Source organism: Petaurus breviceps, unplaced genomic scaffold (assembly GCF_028583685.1).
Source record: "Petaurus breviceps papuanus isolate PSGF00001 unplaced genomic scaffold, PetGlider_PUasm1.0 227, whole genome shotgun sequence".
NCBI classification, from domain to species: Eukaryota; Metazoa; Chordata; class Mammalia; order Diprotodontia; family Petauridae; genus Petaurus; species Petaurus breviceps.
The window spans coordinates 4,641,100-4,660,872 of NW_027185896.1; the positions used below are offsets into that span (position 1 = coordinate 4,641,100).

At 44.9% G+C, this 19,773-nt stretch overlaps 1 protein-coding gene across 3 annotated transcripts in view; it reads right to left on the reverse strand.

Moving 5' to 3' along the window:
- The window catches only part of PRKCD (protein kinase C delta), a 57,827-nt gene that overhangs the window by 12,908 nt on the left and 25,146 nt on the right, over window positions 1-19,773 (reverse strand). For 2 of the 3 annotated variants that reach the window (XM_069095477.1, XM_069095478.1), the window contains exons 2-11: window positions 10,067-10,139; window positions 6,923-7,060; window positions 6,222-6,421; window positions 5,079-5,139; window positions 4,347-4,509; window positions 4,096-4,127; window positions 3,382-3,467; window positions 2,589-2,718; window positions 1,428-1,528; window positions 732-828 (exon numbers count right to left, since the gene is read on the reverse strand). In XM_069095477.1, the coding sequence (XP_068951578.1) occupies window positions 732-828; window positions 1,428-1,528; window positions 2,589-2,718; window positions 3,382-3,467; window positions 4,096-4,127; window positions 4,347-4,509; window positions 5,079-5,139; window positions 6,222-6,421; window positions 6,923-7,037 (985 nt within the window). In that variant the 5' untranslated portion in view covers window positions 7,038-7,060; window positions 10,067-10,139. The remainder of the gene's footprint in view (window positions 1-731; window positions 829-1,427; window positions 1,529-2,588; window positions 2,719-3,381; window positions 3,468-4,095; window positions 4,128-4,346; window positions 4,510-5,078; window positions 5,140-6,221; window positions 6,422-6,922; window positions 7,061-10,066; window positions 10,140-19,773) is intronic. The other variant, XM_069095479.1, reaches the window with a different exon arrangement.

Sequence of the window (19,773 nt, forward strand, 5' to 3'; positions counted from 1 at the left end):
CACTTACTAGCACTGTGACCTGGAGCAAGAAATTTAACCTGTTTGCCTCAGTTTCCTCATCTGTAAAATGGGGATAATAATAGCACCTGCCTCTGAAGGTTATTGTGAGGACCAAATGAGATAATAATTGTAAACTGCTTATCACATGGTAGGTGCTACATAGTTATCCCCTTTCCCTTTGCCTGCCCTCTTCCTTATCTCTGCATTTCTGAATCCTTAAGTTTCCTTCAAGGTTCAGCCCAGGTGTTGCTTCCTCTATGAAGCTTTTCTTGATTGCTCCAATGGCCTCTCCCTCCTCAAATTTCTTTGTATCTTATTTTTTTTTTTTGCTTTTTTTGGAGGGGGAAGGTAGGGCAATTGGGGTTAAGTGACTTGCCCAAGGTCACACAGCTAGTTTTTTTGTGTTACGTGTTTGAGGCCGGATTTGAACTCAGGTCCTCCTGACTCCAGGGCCGGTGCTCTATTCACTGTGTCACCTAGCCGCACCTCCTTGTAGCTATTTATTGGTACATACATGTACCATCACAGGCACATATGTGCACCGTTAAACAACATACATGTACCATCACACAGCACATGTATGTACATGTATATTATATCCTTCAAGAAGAATATAAGCTCCTCGAGGGCAGGGGCCGTTTCTTTTTCTGCCTTTGCATCCCTGGTGCATTGCTCTTAGTAGGCGCTAAGTAAACATTAGCTGAATTGAATTCCATGTTTTGAAATCTCACCTGCTACATCTTCCCCAGAGGGACCTGCTTTCTTCTCAAAGCCCTGGTAGATACCAAAGCTTTCCGCAGACCCTGTGTCTGACTTCCGGGAAGATTTCTGGAGAAAGGGAGGAAAGAGAAGGAGTTCTGCAGTCACAGCCAGCTCCACAGCATCAGGAGGGGCGACCTCTAGAGGGGGAAGCTGGATCCTGGCCCCCGACAACCGCGATTCTTACTAAGACAACTTCCCAGAGCTGGTTATGGGGGGAACCCCTGTTGTCTCAACAACACAGGTTTACTCCATTTTATTCAATGGCTGAATGGCTGGAAAGGCTTCATCAAATCCCATTTTCCCATTGACGTCCTCTGTTTTTCCTAGAATATGTTGATTTCACTTCTGGCGGATCTTCCTCCTAACATTTCCACTTGAAGTTTCTGAGCACTTTTCCCGCCACACTAAAAGGTTCTTCTTTTAACACTTTCAGAGCCCTGAAATGTTCTGGGGAGCTTTCTGAAGGAAGAAACCTGTAGTGCTAAGTTTACATGTATTATCTCTTCCCCAACAGATCCTAAATCTTCTAGTCTGCATATTGGGGTTGGGATTTTTTATCTGTCCTTATCCGATTAATGCTGGCTAGAACCTCCCTCGTCCTAGCCGTAAGACCCCTCCCCAGCCCACTTCCCATAGCCTGGGGGCTGATTTTTTTCTCTCCATACCTGGCTGACTTGGTTTAATGCTTCAGCTAACAGCTTCTGGTTGATGCCGCATAAATTTGCCACTTTCTTCTGACACTTATGATGTACGTTCATTCCACAGTCTAGAGTAGAGAGAAAGTACAGGCATCAGGAATCTCCCCTGAATTCCATCAGCCTCCTCATGCTACAGACCCAGGGCCCGAGAAGGATCTAGGTGGGGCAGTAGAGAGAGAGCTGGCTCTGTTCTTCAAATCTAGCCTCATATACTTATTAGCTGTATGACCCTGGGCAAGTTACTTAACCTCTGTCTACCTTAATTTCCTCAACTGTAAACTAGGGATGCAGAGTTGTTGTGAGTCTCAAATGAGATAACTTTGTAAAGTTCTTAGCATAGTGCATGGCATATTGGAGGTGATCAGTAAATACATGTTTCCTTCCTTAATAACTCAAAAAAATGAGATTTCAGGTGAGAAATTTACACATACCCTGACCTACACTTCTATCCAAGGGGCATAATAAAAAAAATTGTAATAGCTAGCATTTGTATAGCACTTTAAGGTTTGCAAAGTGCCTTACATGTGTTGTGTTACTCAATCCTCACAATAACCCAGTGAAGAAGGTGCCATCTTATAGATGAGGAAAATGAAAGTGAGAAGGGCTAAGTGACTTGCCCAGGGTCATACAGATATGGGGCAAGATTTGAACTGGGATCTTCCTAACTCAAAGGCCAGCACTCTATCCACTGCATCCAGGCTGGAACACTAATGAGTAAGCCCACCCCCTTCCTTTTGGATACTCTGCCCTCCACTTCAGAGATACCACATCTCTAACAACTCCCCACTATACTCCTCACCCCTCAATGTGGATGCTCCCCAAGACTCTGCCTCTGAAAAACTCTTTTCTTGCTCCAGTCTTGTCCTCCTTGGTTTCCTTCACTTCTATGGCTTCAGTAGATGACTCCCCAATCAATGAGTACAGCCCTGACTTCTCTTTCTGAGTTTTAGATTTGCATCTCCAATTACGTCCAAGATAGCTCCACCTGGATGACCCCCAGGCAGAGGAATAGGCTTGGGCCTTCACACAACTCATCCCCAAAAGCTCCCTCAGACCCCCCTTCCTGTCTTGTTCTCTCCTTCTCCCCTCACTCTCCCCCACCCCCCACCATTGCTTCCTGCCACAAACCTTCGCACTTCAAGCCCTGCTTCACCAGCCCCCAGAGCAGGCTCCCACAGTGGTCACAGAAGGTGGGGCTCATGTAGTTGTACACCTTGAAGCGATGTGGCATGTCTATATTGAAGCGCTCCTTCTGGAACTGGGGAGAGTGTAAGGAATATGCCATGAGTCCCTGCCACCTCCTCCCAGCCCGCTGCCCCTGCCATCCAGCCTTGCGACAGCCAGACCGTCAGAGGGTTTAAGGCTGCCCAATCCATGCCACTTCAGAGGTGAAAACAAGCCCAGAGAGAAGGGCTGTGCCTCAGGTTACAGGCAAGGATGGCGCTGGAAGCTGGGAATGGGAGGAAGTCCAGAGGAGCACCAAACCTTCTAGGGATTTCCTCCTGTCACCTCTACTCCCACCTCCCAAAGGGCATCCCTCCTAAGAAGTTACAGGAAGAGCCATCCCAGAGGCTGCTGGGACTCAGCCCCTCACCAGGAGGGACACAGAGTTTCCCTGCAATGAAGGCCTCAGATGGGGACACCTGGCACCATTCAGAGCCTTCCCTACCACAGCTGCTTTGAAGAAAGACTATGTGGGTGCCAATCACACACGTTGAATGGTTTCTCTTTTTTCTGAAAATAACTCCATGCCCCCCAATTCCTACAAAAGTCCTCCCAAAGGACTCTGTGGCCCCTCCCTAGCAGCCTCACCCACTCACACTATGATGTCCCTAGTTTTCCCCCCTCTACTCAACATGATGCCCCTGCCCTGATCCTGTCACCAAGAAGGTCCCACCCTGCCCCCAACATCCCTTCTCACCATGGTGTCCCTGCTATTGGCTGCCGTGCCCGTGCACCGGCCGATGATCTTGTCGATGCATTTCTTGTGGATCGCCGCGTTACATTCTTGGGGAGGCAAGGCCAGGGTAGGGGGGCGGGAAGAGATGCAGGGCAGGGGGCAGAGATTGTGAGCAGGCGCCCAACACTGCCCAGCCCCCAGGCACAAAGCTTCTCCTTCTCCTGGCCTGCCTGAGTGGCCTCCCACACCATTAGGGAGGCATCTGGCCTAAAGGACTGATTCTTTTCCCCTCCCCACCTCCTGCCTGCCTGGTTACCATAAGTCCAAGGGAATGGGAAAAGTGGAGGGGAAAAAGAAATAATGACCAGAGAGGGGGCACAAAGGGGATGGGGAGGCCATGGAGGGATCTAGAGGGAGAGAGGGACCTGGAGGATGGAAGACCCATCTAGGAGAACAGGGAGAATGAGATCCTGAGAAGGTGTTAGGGAATACCAGGGAGGAGGCTGGTGGGTGGGAGCAGTAGGGGCCTGTCTGGGGGACGAATACCCTGGGGGAGGGATAGTATAAAAGGGCTACCTTTTCCTTTCTCCTTGGGACAGGGTTAGAGCAAACTCTCCATAGTTTATACACTCACACATTTGTATAGCGGCATACACATTTACACGTGTACCCACAAATGTGCCAGGGACACACACACACACACACATACATCGACATATACAAGCTCACACTTACGTCTGCATTTGTAGCCTTGCTTGTTAAGACCCCTGAAAAACCAAGTCAGAGAGATCAGGTGAGGCACAACCTTTCCTACCTCCCCTAGAAGAAGTTCTAGCCTCCAAAGGAGCTGTCCTAATCCCCCTCCTCCCAATTCCTCGGACTTCTCAAGGCAGCCCCTGCCCTACCTCCCCAGCTTTCCCCCAACCCTTCCCCCACTCTGAGAGCCTGACTCCCCTTCTCCTTCTGGAACCTTCCCTGCCACTCACCAAACAAAGTCCTTGCAGACCGAGCAGAAGGTGGGTTGGCCAAAGAAGGTGGCAATGAACTCGTGGTTCTTGATGTAATGGATCTTGGCCTGCTTGATGGCCCCCCGCCGGTTCATGGTGGGGAATTTGCTCTCGTCCTCCATCCTCATGGACTGCTTGCAATCTGGGGAGGAAACCAGAAGGGTCAGTCTCACCTTAGCCTGGAGATTCCAGAGTCATTAAATCATAACACATCAGAACCTGGAAAGACACTCAGAGCACTTAAATCTCATTTTAGAGGCCAGGAGGGGAAGAGACTTATCTAAGGTCACACAATGAGTGAGTGGTAAGGTCAGGACTACTGGAAATGGGAAGCAGGGGTAGGTAGAAAGAGTCTACCTCAGAGGAGACTTGAGTGCAACATACTGGGGGTAGGGGAGAGTAAGGGAAGTTCACTTGGGTAATCTATAGTAGGCAACAGCAACTGGTTCCCCAAAATCTTTGCTCCACCCCCTCTGAACCAAACTTGAGGAAACAGGGTGATCTGTCCTGCTAGAGAGTTAGACCACTCACAGACAGAGCTTAGTTAAAACTAGGAGACTACAGTCTGAACCCCGTGTTTGTCATTTTCATGAGCTCTGTCTCCTACCTCTTCCTGCTGCTACAGGATAGGCATGTCCAACTCCCCCACCCCACCCCGTTTCGAGCAGGGCCCGGGCACACAATGTGAGACCCTGGTTAACCATCCCTTACCTGTATCTTCCAGGAAATACTGGACAGACATGAGTACCTTGGCCTGAGGCTGCAGGTCCAGCTGAGAAGACAAGAAGAAGGTGTGTCCATGAGGAGAGGGGAGGAGTCCCCAGAGCCAGCCAGCCAGCCCTAGGCCCTTGGCCTCCATCCCTTGGCCTCTTTCTCAATCCAGGCACTGCATTGCTAGTCATACCCAATCACCAGTCAGTCTCCCTCTCATCCCATCCCTTCAGGCTGCAGCCAAACCAAACATCTTCATCCAAATGGATGTCCAATGTCGAGGAAAGGGTCTTTGAAGAAAGATGCAAGGTCCCCATCCCCCACGAAGTATTGTTACATTTGGGGAACTGAAAGGTTCTAACCCCAGTCAAGGCCCAGGGACAGAATGAGAAGGAAGGGAAACTCCCCACCCCCACTCCCACCCCCACCCAACAGCTGCTCTGATGAGGGGAAGAGCCCAGATGGGAGGCAGGGGGTCCTGCAGAAAGAAGGCCACCCAACCTAGAACATCACAAGCACACTCTGGAACACAGAGACCCCAGAAAGGGCTCACACATCCAAACAAACAGACAAATGAGCTCACTTGGCTAAAAAACTCACCTCTTCCAGGGAGCCTTCCCTTCCTGACTCGACTGCAGCTCCTCAGCCCTGCCGGCCCCAGTTTGGACTATAGTATTTGGCACTACAGGTCAGTGGCTCTGCATTATTCTTTTTGCTGTTTGTTCTCCCCAATTGTCTGTGAATCCCTTTTTTCTACAGTCTTTTTATCCACTATGGCAACCAGCAGTAGGTACAGAAAGAATATTTCCTGTATGAATTCAGGACTCTGCCCTTAGCCTCTGATGAGCAGAGAGGTCAGCAGGGGCCCTGTCTCACACCTGCCCGTGCCCCTGCTCTAGCCTGCCTGAAGCAGGTCTTACTGGGGGCAGAGGAATGGACAGTTATAAAGCCTTTTCCTGTTGAGACATCTCTGCCTGGGGGGAGCAAAGCCCAGTGACTTTCTGTGGGTCCTATCAACTACAACAAAACACATCTACGCTCACACAGACACAAAGACAAAGATACATATGGATCACACACACACACACACATAGTGCCCAACTCAGATGATTCCTCATCACCACTGAGGACAGCACCCCTCACCCAGAATTCGGCTTTGCCATTGTTCTTCTTGCATCTCTCGGCCAGTACAGACACACCCACGGTCACCTCCGACAGGGGTTCCTCAGCTGCCTTCATCAGGACAATCTGGATGACCCGTCCCTCGTAGATGTGGGCATCGAACGTCGATGCCCAATCTGGGTACATAGTGGGCTTCTTCTGTACCAGCGTCTTCCCTCTGTCTGAGGTTCACAGAGTCAGGGTTGGGGTAGGGGGACACAGGGTATGGAACACATCTTCAAGCACCGTGGCCTTCTAGGAAGGTACCTCCCCATCAGCTAGCTCTTGCTAGATTACTTTGGCCACATCTAATTATCCACAAGGGACAATATGCAAACATCATTACAAGCAAGAACTCCACCATTGCCCAGCCCTGCCCCAGCAGCTACCAGGAAGCAAGAGACACTCTGCCTTCCCCCTCCAGGGGAGAAGCGACCTGGTAGAAGAAGGTCAGTCTGTCAGTCCTGCAGGTTCATCGATCCTGACCTGTCCCTTCCTTTTGCCCCACCCTGTCTCCAGGGCCTGAGAATTCTGGGGCAGGAAGGCTGGCTTAGATGCCCTCCCTATTCACTTCCAGCTCACGGATCTCACGGTTGTGAGGTCCCAGGACTGAATCCTTTAGCTAACCCCCTTCTCCTGCAGCTTAGTCTCTAGGAAGGGCTCCTTTTTGGGCTCTCTCTTACCTGTGGTCAGGGATTCTTTCATCTTGACAGCACAGAATGGCTGACAGTTTTCCTCAGGAGACTGCAGGGATCCGAGCTCATAGGAGTTGAAGGAGATACGTAGGAATGGAGCCATGGCTGATCACGCTGGTCACACACCTGTTAAGGAAAGCATAAGGTTTGCTGACAGGGGCAGGAACAGAAGTGAAAAGTATTTATGGCTGAGAATAAAGACAAAAGGAAACAATAGTGGTGTAATGGAAAGAGCCTTATAGACCTGAACCCTTAGGCTGTGGGACCTAGGGGAAGTTATTCAAATGAAACAATTATAAAGATACTTTAGGCTCTGTTTTGTTTAATCTCTCCTTTTTTTAGAAATTAGGAAACTGAGGCCCAAAGAGGGTGATGAAATAGAAGCAGAGCTGATATTCGAACCCAAGTCCTCTGACCCCAAATTCCCTTCTGGTTTCACAATGCCACATTGCCTCGCGCTTTTCCCATCTGTAAAATGAGGGGTTTGAATTAACCGGTCTCTCAGGTAGCCCTCTAGCTCTGAAATTCAATAATTTCTAAGGCCAAAAGCAGTCACAGCATAGAAGACCTAGCTCCAGCTTTGGGGGGTTTCAGGAGCCCAGATTAGGCCCTGCTGAGCTGTGTGATCATAAGCAAGAAACAACTTCTCCAGATTTCACTTTCTTCATGTGTAAAATAAATATAATAATACTTGTACTGCCTACTTCCTAGAGATGTTGTGGGAAAAGCATTTTTCAAGCCTTAAAGAGTTCTACAAGTGTGAGTTATTACTATTTTTATCATCAACACAATCTTATTGAGTCAGAAAATGGTAAAGAGGTTGGCCCTGGCAGGAGACTGAGGTGAGGGAGTGAAGGTAGAGGGGAGGAGAGGGGCCAATCCATGGCCACCGTAAGGGAGACAGACATCATGGAATCATACAACTGGGAGATACTGTGCTTCCACATGGCCCAGGGAGCATTAAGAATACTGGGAGGGCTCCCTTAAAATGAAACAACTCAATGTTCTAAGTGCAAGTCTCTCCCTCTAATGAGGGGACAACCATGGGGAAGGTCTGACTCTTCCTGTTTTCTCTCACTCACATCTGTGTTACTGAATTTCTCTTTGCCTGTTTCCTCATCTTCAAAATAAAGAAAATGGGCCAAATGATCTCTTAAGTTTCCTTCTGGTTCTAAATCTTGGCTCCTATAATCCTATGGAAGACCCAACAGCCCATGAGAAGGCTTAAGGAGGTCTGAGAGAGGACTCTTAGCTAGGAAACTCAAGGTGGGTTATGTGGATGGCTTCAGGACAGAGGATAGGGAGATGGAATCGTGTTCTCTTTGGCCAGTGTAGCAGAGACCTAAACACTAGGCTGGCCTTAGGTTTCCCAGTCTCTCCACCTGGGAGATGAGAATAACAGTAATAATCTCTGACCCATTCATCCATCATCACTCAGTACTTCCCAAAGTCTTCTTGTATCCACAACATGCATATCAATGGAATAGGTCTAGATAACTTATAAGATCCCTTCCTACTCAAAATTTTCACAACAGCCCCATGACAGAAGGAAGCCAGGGTTAATTATCCCCATTTTACAGAATGAAGGTTCAGAGAAAGTCATACAGCAAATTAGTGATAGGGCCAGGATTAGAACTTAGATCTTGGAAACTAGTCCTTTCCAGCATCACCTCACTTCCACTCTTCCCAAGTCATATTATATAGTCCCTCATCCCTTTGAGATTTACATAGTACAAATATAAATCGAGGAATGGGAGGAAATAAGCATGTATATAGCACCTATTATATGCCCCAGATGCTGTTAAGCACTTTAAAAATATTCTTATTTAGGGGTGGCTAGGTGGCACAGTGAATAGAGCACCAGCCCTGGAGTCAGGAGGCTCAGACACTTAACACACACACACACAAAAACTAGCCGTGTGACCTTGGGCAAGTCACTTAACCCCAACTGTCCTACCTTCCCCCCTCCAAAAAAAAAGAAGCAAAAAAAAATTCTTATTTTATTCTCATGACAGCTTTGCTGGTAGATAAGGTCACACTGTCTGAGAACACTGACCAAATGTGAACTCAGGTCTTTCCAACTCCAAGCCCAGCGAATATTCTAACCACTAAGCCACTTTGCTGCCTAGCTGATGAATTAAGTAATTTAGCAAATAGCAGATAAGTTTGAGATTCCTGCTTCTAGGATGTCTGGCTATTTCCTCACTAGGAAAGGAAATAGGATTTCATTAAAAATCTTTAAGAGGTTGACTCTAGTTTTGTATATATGGGTGGTGAGGGTGGAAGGGGAATTGGGTGAGGCTGGCTCAAAGTAACCTTATTTGTCTATAAAGAGACTCCTAAATTTGCAATGAACTAAATGGGAGGACCAAGGGCTTTTCTCTCAGGAAAGAAACAAGTCAAAGGTTCCATCCACTTGGACTTAGAGCCCAGGGAAGCAATGGAAACCTAGCCTTGGGCCTTCTAAGGCAGGGGTTCTTAAACTTTTTTTGTGTCATGGGCTCCTCTAGCAGTATGGAAAAATCTACTGACCCCTTCTCAGAATAATGCTTTATAAATAATTGAAAGAAATGCTCATTAACTAGCCGTGTGACCTTGGGCAAGTCACTTAACCCCAACTGCCCTCCAAAAAGCAAAAAAAAAAAAAGAAATGCTCAATTTCAGTCAGAAGTCAGTGAAAATAAATACGTAATTTTTTTCCTATCCAACAATAGACCCCTTGAAATCTACTTTAAGAATTCCTGATGTAGGGATTGACTTTCCCATTAGACATTTCTTCTCTGGGGTAGCAGCCAGATTTGGAGCACATCCAATTCTCTTTCCTGGTTTCTGACCACTCACCTTCTAGGACAATTACGGGACAAAGGATTTAGAAGCCAGAGGTCTGAGATGGGGGATGAAATGAGTTTAGGGACCTTCAAGAGGGGGGAACCGGGGGACTCATAAAGATGTGGGGAGTGTAAGGGGCCAGTGTGGTCTCTGGGAAGATCATGACTTGGGAGGGGTGTCAAGTTAGGGGCTGTCTTGGGAGGCTGAGATTGGATTTGAAGAGGTATGACATTGATGGATAGGCTTGGGAAGCTAATGGGTCAGTCTAGTCAGGGACAGGTTGTGGGGACTGACAGCCCTTACCTACTTGGTGACAAAAATGAGGATGCTAATCTTGGAAAGAGATCATGGACCAGCAATACAAGGGCCCCCAATCCTGGAAGAAAAAACAAGAGAGACATGAAGGGCAGTGAAGGTGTGATATCAGGGCGGGGGAGGAGACTATAATCAACCCTCAGTGGTGTTTTTTCCTGGACTGGTTTTCTTGTCCCTCTCCCCTCCCCCTAGTACAACTGGGTACAGATCTCCCTTCACCCTGCAACCCACCTGTCTTCCGAAACGACTAATTATTTCAATTAAATTTTGCCTGGGATATTACTTTCAAAATAATAAAACATAAAGCTTTTTGGCTTATCCAGGCTACTTTTCCCCCCAAACATCAGGTAGCCTCAGGTTGCAGATACTCCGGAGAGCCTTGGAGAAAAATGCTTCCAGGATCAATAATTTCATAAGTGTGGACATTTCCTCCAACTAACCCAATGCCAGCCCCTTCATACCTCAACCGGCAATTTTATGAACTGCCATGGTCAAAAAGCCTTCCTTCCCTGGTGTCTCTTTGCATTTAGCAAGGCTTGAATACAGTCCTTCTCTGGGCCCATCCCCAAAGCTTTTCCAGTTTGGTAGGACCCGTCAGGGCTTGCCCTCTGCTGGCATAGCCTTTGAGAAGCCAAGGTCACCTCAAGGCCAAAAAGAAACATCTGTGGAAGACCTCAGTGAGACTCAAAGGGGAAAAGAAATTTTATGAGAACAGCCTGAAAGTCGAAGATGGGGGGTCGGGAGGAGGATGAAGGGAAGTTTCCCTCCACTGCACCACCTCCAACTTGGGTCTGATGGGATGGCCCTCAGGCTGTTGGTACAAACATGAGCCTTACAGTCTTTTCAGCAGGGGTGGGTAGACCCACAGCCCTCCTCACCCCTCTCTCCTCTCCCTACCGTTGTTTCCCCAAGTCACAGCCCAGTAACTCAAGGTACTGCCTAGTACTTCAAAGGGCAAAGCAGTTTGGTTTGCTGTAGTGTCGATCACAGAATTCTAGAGCTGGGAAAATCCAGCCCCATGCTTACCAAATGGACCTGGCTGCAGAAGACAAAAGCAACAGAAAATATATTGATAGAGCATGGAGGCATTAGCCTATGGGGGAGCTCTCCAGGATAAAGAAAGGTTGAAGAAATTTGGAAGGAAAATAGGGAAAATGAAGTCTATTTTCAGAGCAAAAAAAAAAAAAAATTAACAATTGTACTAACTATTTTAGATAAGTAACTTAAAATCCCACTCTGATACCTCGGCATGAAATGGAAGGTCCTGGATTCTCTAATAGTAATGACTAGGATTTATGTTGCCTCTAACTTGTGCCAGGCCTTATACTTTACAAATATTATCCTTTTGCTTGACCTTGACAAGAATCCTGGGAGGTAAACGCTTTTATGACCCTCATTTTACAGTTGAGGAAACTGAGTCTCAGTAACTTGTACAAGAGTCACACACCTAGTAAGTATCTGAGGCTGGGCTGGGTTTAAGCTCAGGTTTTCCCAACTCCAGACCCAGGCTTCTATTCACTGTGTCACCTAGCTGCCTCCTAATTCTCACTAGACTCACTATAAATGAAACCTGAAGACATAAGGAAGCTGCATCTGAACAGAAGGATGAACCCACAGGTTGTCCTCAAGGAGGTGATTTCATTGTATATCCAAGGAAAAAAGAAACAACTTTATGGAACAGTGTCATCTCTCCTCATAGGGTTTACTGCTGTTGTTCAGTCCTGTCTAACTCTTTGTGACCCCATTCAGGTTTTCATTGCAAAGATACTGGAGCAGTTAGCTATTTCCTTTTTTTTACAGATGAGGAAACTGAGGCAAACAGGGTTAAGTGACTTGCCCAAGGTTACATAGCTTGTAAGTGTCTGAGGACGGATTTGAACTCAGGAACTTACTTGAATTGATTGTATTTAGGATGAGCATAACCAAACAGAGCCCTACAAAGATCCTGCAGTTTATGCATTTATATTTATTGTAGATGTCAATCGAGAGATGAGGAACTTGACAAGGAACTTCTCTGAACCAACTCAGCATTATAGCTCGATATTCAATGGCTTTGTGTGAATTCTACTCAATTTAACAAGCATTTATTAAGTGTCTGTTGTATGCTGGGCGTTGTGCTAGATGCTGGGGATACAAAGACAAAAATGAAAACAGCTTACGAGGAGCTTACATGGTAGTGACTGGAGGTAGGCACAATGAAGGATAAGGAAAAGACTGGAAAAAAAAACAAGATTTAAAATGAAGAAATGAAAGAGCCCAAAGGCCAGGGGACAATTGAGAAGCCTCATATCTGTACAGTCAGAAGACATTGGACATGGAAACTACCAAACAATATCATGAAAAGTGAAACTCCTATCTTTTTTAAAGGGAACAATACTTTTATTATGAGAACCTGTTTTCCATAAACTACTGAGAAATTTTTCTCTTCTTTTTTTCCCTTCTTCTAGCCCCAGAAGATCTCAACAATGGTCATAAAAGACGGTGCTCAAGATCACAGAGGTGTCAACCACATTGGATTTTACATAGTATTTTAATTGTAACTGACAAGATAGCTAATATAGATATTAGATTACTGGTATAACATAATGCAACTGATCTTCATAGGATCACAGATTTTGAGTTGGGAATCATCCAAGCCACTCCATTTACTTTATATATGAGAAAAAGTGATTATATCTTAAAAGACAGGAAATAACTAGTTAATGATAACTGGAGTCACTTCAGAATCAGTAGCCTGTGTGCAGACTGTTAATTTGTTAACACAAAGGTAGAAATTAATATCAAATTAAAAGAAAGGCTGAAGATGGGAAGACACTACATGTAATTATATCTTCAGCGTAATCTATCTAGACAAGCTGCTGATTCTTCTGAAAAATGGGAAATGAATAAGAATAAGGACATTGATTATTATTATAAGACATAATTAAAACAGTCACATGAAGGATCCAAAAGAGCCCAGAGACACACTCAAGTAAAAACCCTGCTAAAGGGAGAGGCGTGGCTGCCAAGGTCACCCTGGTTTGGAGCATACATTCACTTGCAACACCTTATACAGGAAAAAATAATATAAGAGATATTGTCTCATAAGACATTTGAAATTAGTAGAAGATATAATTAGCCTGCAGAAAAGTTAATATGAGACCCCATTAAACCAGGTCATCCCAAGAACATTTACAGATGAAACTGGAAGGAGAACAACAAATGTAAGTGAAACTGAATGGACCCGTCAATATTTCCTGAGCAATCTCATCAATGACTCACCATATCTGGACTCAAATGTCTCAGTCCCTGGTGTGCCATGTGAAGCAGCAGAAATGGCATTCAAGAACAGGAAATCAGGGAAATGGCCAGACCTGACCAAAGTATAGAGAGGCGATACAACAGTCTTATAAGCACTCAGAAATAGGTTTTTAAAATATCTCCAAGAAAGAAAGACCACAAAAAGAGGGAAAAATTATGGGCAGCTCTAATACACTTCCTGCCCCCAATACTACTTCTCAGTAATATTTAATTCAGTCTACTTACAAATCTCTGTAAAATCTTTATTAGTGTGGTCAAAGTATCACGAACATCCTTAATGAAAACATGCATTGGGAACAGGGCCTGCTTTTACAGACCATTCTCTCCAGCAGAAGACATAGTCATATAAGTGACCAAGGAGCCCACAGAACACAAGGATTTTATTAACCCACTCTTTTATTGCTGGTTGGTTGCAACAATATTGGTTGATGACAAAGAAGCATTTGGCTCAGTAGAGCAAAACAGTCTTAAATGTTCTCCTCCAAAAAGATGCCTTTTATGCGTGTGTTGAGGTCATTGAAGTTTCCTTGATAGGCACAACTAGCGAGGGCTTTGTTCAACAATCCTCTGAGGATCAATATTGACCATAAAGTAATCAGGAAAAGCACATATGGTGACTAAAGAAATGTAAACAGAAAGTACAAAAATATGAAACGAACACTGTTTATCATGACTAAACATGGCCTCGGAGAAGACTAGAGAAAAAGCATTTCCCTTCCTCCTTGGCAGAAGGGGAAGGAGACTCTGGGGATGAAATCTTGCATACACTGTCAGATCCAGCTGATGTTTTACTGAAGGGCCTTTTATCTCTATTTTAACAAATCTTTGTTACGAGGGATGGTTCTTGGAAAGTGGGAAGGGATAGGATATGTTTGAGAGGGAAGGTGATACAAAAACAAAAAATGTCAATGAGAATAAGATTTTAAAAATAAGCATAAAACAGAGACATATGCTCTCCAAAGGTGTTTACCAGGGTTGTGGAGGATTTCTTGCACAAAATATATACAGAAAATTTATTTTTTATAGATAGAAAGGTTTTCCAGAACCTTTTGTTCATGTCACTATGCTGACTTCATTGAGCCCCGGAATGCTATTGGGCCTCCTCAGTAGCATCTTTGGCCACTCAAAATTAACCTACCTACCCAATTTAGGTGGCAAAATCGATAGATTGCTAGGCCTGAAGTCAGGAAGATCTGAGTTCAAATTAAGCTTTAAACACTTCCTAGATGGGTGACCTTGGATGAGTCATTTAACCTTTGTCTGCCTCAGTTTCCTTAACAATACAATGATGATAACAATAGCACCTACCTTCCAAGTTTGTTGTGAGGATCAAATAAGGCAATATTTGTTTATTAGGTTGTTAGTTCCTTGAAGGCAGGAACTATCTTTGGCCTTTCTCCATATCCCCAGCAGGTAGCACAGTGTCTGGCACATAGTATGTGCTTAGTAAAAGTTTATTGAAAATTCACATAGGAAAAACCAAGTGGATGACAAACTCATATTTCCCAGCATGCAGTTGAATGGAAGCCCAATGAATTAGTGCATTGGTACATATATCTTTGACATGTACTGCAATCAACTAGGCTCAAACCTGAATGTGAGAGGGAGATTGGGCCGAACAGAACTTGAAGGAATGTGCAGGGAAAAGGGAAGAGAACAAGCATTTATGTGTCAGGCACAATGCTAAGTGCTTTACAAATATCTTATTTGATTCTTACGACCACCCTGTGAGGTAGGTGCTGTAATATCATTCCCATTTTACAGATGAGGAAGCTGAGACAGACAGTAGTTAGATGACTTGCCCAAGGTCATATAGTTCATACGTATGAGGCCAAATTTAAACTCAGGTCTTCCCAACTCCAGGCCCAACACTCTATTCAACACACCACCTAGCTCCCGTGTGTAATGCTTTCAATCTGCTCTTCGCCATCAAAGCACATTTTAAAAAACATCAATATTCTCCTCATGATTCCATATGGCTGCAAAGCATGAAGAGTCACAATCACAAAAGAATAAAATTTGCAGTCATGGAAGAAATGTGCTGAAGCATATTATCAAGGTTGATTTGCATTTGCCGAGTTATATTAAAAGGCATTATGAAGAGTATTTGCATGTACATATATAAACATGCAGATGTATATACACATACATGTATTTACACACAGATATATACATGCATGCACAAGTTTATATACATACACACATGTGCATATACACACATAGACACATATATCATATATACACCAGCTAGGTGGTGCAGTGGATAGAGTGCCAGTCCTGGAGTGAGGAGGATCTGAGTTCAAATCTGACCTCAGATACTAAGTATGTGTGACCCTGAGTAAGTCATTTAACTCTGTTTGCCTCAGTTTCTTCATCTGTAAAATGAGCTGGAGAAAGAAATAGCAAACCACTCCAGTATCTTTGCAAAGAAAACCCCAAATGGGATCACATTCAGACATGACTGAAAACAACTCAACAACAACATACACACAAGAGACATATGAGCTAGTAAAAGACAGTGAGCCAGCTGTGTAGCAAGAATAAGCAGTGACAGACAGACTGTTTGAGTGTCATCTGGCCTTTGGTAAGACATTTTACTCCTCTGGGACTCAGTTTCTGTCTCTGTAAAATGGAAATAATACCCACCAGTCTTGCTAACCTCTCAGGGCTGTGATGAGGACCAGATGAGAGAAATGGTAAGTAGGCCCTCTAGAAATCCTAAGGTGGACACAGATACAAGTTATAATTATTTCCTATACCGTAGGAACTAGGATAGGTTAGAATCTTTAAAAGTGTGCTGAGTTGGGGCAGCTAGGTGGTGCAGTGAGTAAAGCACTGGGCCCGGAGTCAGGAGGACCTGAGTTCGGTTCCAGCCTCAGACACTTAACACCCACACACACACAAAAACTAGCCGTGTAACCTTGGGCAAGTTACTTAACCCCAACTGCCCTCCAAAAAAAAAAGTGTGCTGGGCTTTATGAAATACTCTGGGTCTGAGGCCTCAGCCTGAGGCCATCAAGAACCATCTGAGATGATGTTTGGTACAATGGAAAGAACACAAGCTCTCGAATCAGGGAATGTGTGTTCAAATCCCACTCTGAGTGACCGCAGACATTTAACCTCCACTGGCTTCAGGTTTTCTCATTTGGAAAAATGAGGGGATGATATTAAATAGCCTTTGAGGTCCTTTCTTTTTCTATAGGTCTTTCATAAAGGGATCAGCCTTTTTAGTCCTACAGCTGCATGCTGGGCAATATGCATTTGTCATCCACTTGGTTTTTCCTATGTGAAGTCCAGGGCTTCCAGATATTCCCAACCCTTCCTGCCATCATTGAGCCACATGCCCTTTAACTGGACAGTCCCAGATTCTTGATAAGGTATTTCGACTTTCTATTTCTCCTTCAGAAGAACTAGGATTGCAATCCTGGGTATTCACAAGGGGAAAGGAATACTGCAGACTCAGAAATAATGAGCCTTCTAAAGCTTCTATAACCCAATCTGGCCTAGAACCCTTAAATAACAACTTCATTCTCAGAACCCTATCAATGTGGGAATTTAGATACCAGGCCAATGGGACTCCACCCACATTACTAAGTAATCTCTTAACTAAATAACTGTCCACCCCCATTTCTATCCCTCCCACACACAGAGCCAACAAACAAGGACACATAAGCAGGTGGATAGGAGGTTCCCCTCACTTCAGAAATCAGAATAACTGAGGTCCCCATTCCAGCCCTCCCCCAAAGCTCACCACCAATACCCCTTTCTTTCTATTTTGGGTTTCAATGACCCCAAGCCAGAAAGTCCTGAATCTCTCTGCAGAAAGATCAAGTTCTCTGCCTGTGACCTAAGAAACTCTTTCCCTGTCTTTTTTTCCTGGTATGCATTTATATTACTTGACTCCTCTCTTGTCTCTAAGTGCCCATCAAATTCTATGATTCTCTCTGCCTTCACAAAGGACTCTCCCTCTATGTCCTTCCGTGCAGTCTCAGTTATCCCTTTTTATGAGATTCTCAGTGTCCTTCTCTGTTTGTCTCTGTTTCTCTTAGACTTTCTTCTCCTTGGTCTCTGCTTCCGTCTCTCTGCCTCTGCCTGTGTCTCTCTGTCTCTCTCCCCCAGTCAGGCAGGAAGGGGAAGAAGGAACCTAGACTTTCTCTCTTAGCAGGCAGAAAACAATTCCTCGAAGAGGGTGTGTTCTCCTGACAGGGTTAGAGTCCATGGGAGGTTCTCATAAGGAGCAACCCATTCTCCCCAGCTCCTTGGGGGCCTTGTCCTGGAAAGCAAGAGCCCTTCCCTAAGAGGCACTAGATTATATGGACAGAGACAGACAACACAGATACACAAATGTGAGGTCAGAGAAAGCTAGAAACAGAAACCTAGATAAAGCAAATGCATGGAGAGAGCAAGAAATACCAAAGGAATGATGAAAACAGATGTCCTTGATATAGGTCAAGGTCACCCCTCTCTCCGGAGCTACCAGGTGGAGTTTAGAAGGGCTACTCATTCTCCAAGTCTGACTTCTCTTAGACACAGGCCTCCTCTCCCTCCTGGTCCCTCCTGCTTCGAAGAGCTGGACTTCTCTTGGGGCTAGAGAAGAATCACTGAAATCTCCCATCTTTGGGGTTCCATAGTCCCAACCCAAAGCCAGAATTCCCATCTGTCTACACAGGATGGCACCAATTAGAGGAAAGAGAGAAAGGCCTCTTTCCTTGACCATCAGACTATTAAGTCTGGCCTATGGGAGAGACCCAGCTTATCTGACATAACTCTGCCTACCTTCAAAGGATTTCAGTCACTGCCTTCTGCCCAGACTTGTCAGCCAAACTGAGAACCCACATGAAGCAGTATGTAGGGGTTTTAGTGACCCTGCACTTCTTCCCTGAGTCAAAGACCTAACTTTTTAACAGCAATATTTGTATAACAATGCTTTAAGTGGAACAGTGGATAGAATGCTGGGCCTGGAGTCAGGAAGACCTGAGTTCAAATCCACCTCTCTAGATATCTACTAGCTCTGTAACCCTGTGCAAATCACTGAACCCCTGTTGCTTGAGTTTCCTCATCTGTAACATGGGGGTTGTCATTAAAGTCACACGAGATAATAGTTGTAAACTGCTTAGCAGTGCCTGACACATAGTAAACATGATGTAAATGTCAGTAATTATTAATATTAATCGTTCTGAGTCATGGAATATCACAATTGCCAGAGGATTAAAACTCCAAGCTGCCCAAAGGACAGTGCAATGGTGCATGGCAGGCATGTGCTCTGAGGGATGAATAGGAGAAGTAACATAAAGATTGTCATCGGAGAGATGAGTGATTAGGAAAGGAGGCAGCAGGCCAGTCATGTGTGAAGAGCTACAGACAGCCAGTGGACACATGCTCTAACAGTATCTATGCAGTATCAAGAGATCTAGAGGAAAGTGCCCAGACACGGAATGGACTTCCTGCGGAGGATTTATGACAGGGCATGAAGAGGAGATGGTGTGGATGAGGTAGAATCTCGCCAGCTGGAAGGAGGACCCGCATTGATAAACACCACATGTCTACAAAAGTATCCAGGTGCCCTCAGAGATGAGCACTGCACACAGTAGGCGCTCAATAAATACTTGCTGACTTTTCTTTTGTCATCACAGAGAACTGGAAACAAAAAAGATGCCCGTCCACCGGGGAACTGAACAAACTGTAACACGTGAATGTGGTAGAAGGCAGCAGAGTCATATATAGAATGTAGTGTAGGTGCTATAAGAAAGGACAAGAATGATGAATGCAGAGAAGCATGATCTGAGCCAGGAAAACAATGTATACAATGGTTTGTTCAGTCACGTCCAACTCTTCATGACCCCAAGAACCATACTGTCCATGGGGTTTTCTTGACAAAGATACTGGAGGGGTTTGTCATTTCCTTCTCTGGTGGATTATGTCAAACAGAGGTTAAGTGACTTGCCCAGGGTCACACAGCTAGTAAGTGTCTGAGGCTAGATTTGAACTCAAGTCTATCCTGACTCCAGACCCAGCATTCTATCCACTGAGCTTCACAGCTGCCTCCTATACTATACTATGGTATACTATAGTAGACTATACTATACATAGTATACTATACTATACTATGGCAACAACAATGTAAATGTAAAGAACAACTACAAAACAACTTAAATGTAAAATTGCAACTTGCAAAAAATGTGATTGCAAAATCATATGAAAAACAAGCTTGCCCTAAGAAGAGATAGGAGAAAACACTTGCCACCAATTCTTCGCAGAGATGAGTTTCATGGGCATGGAACATTATTGAATGGTTTTGCTGACTTTTTTTTCTTTTAAATAACTCCTTAAGAAAAAAAATGCTTTAAATCATTATTGATTAGAGAAATGCAAATTAAAACAAACCTCACACCTCT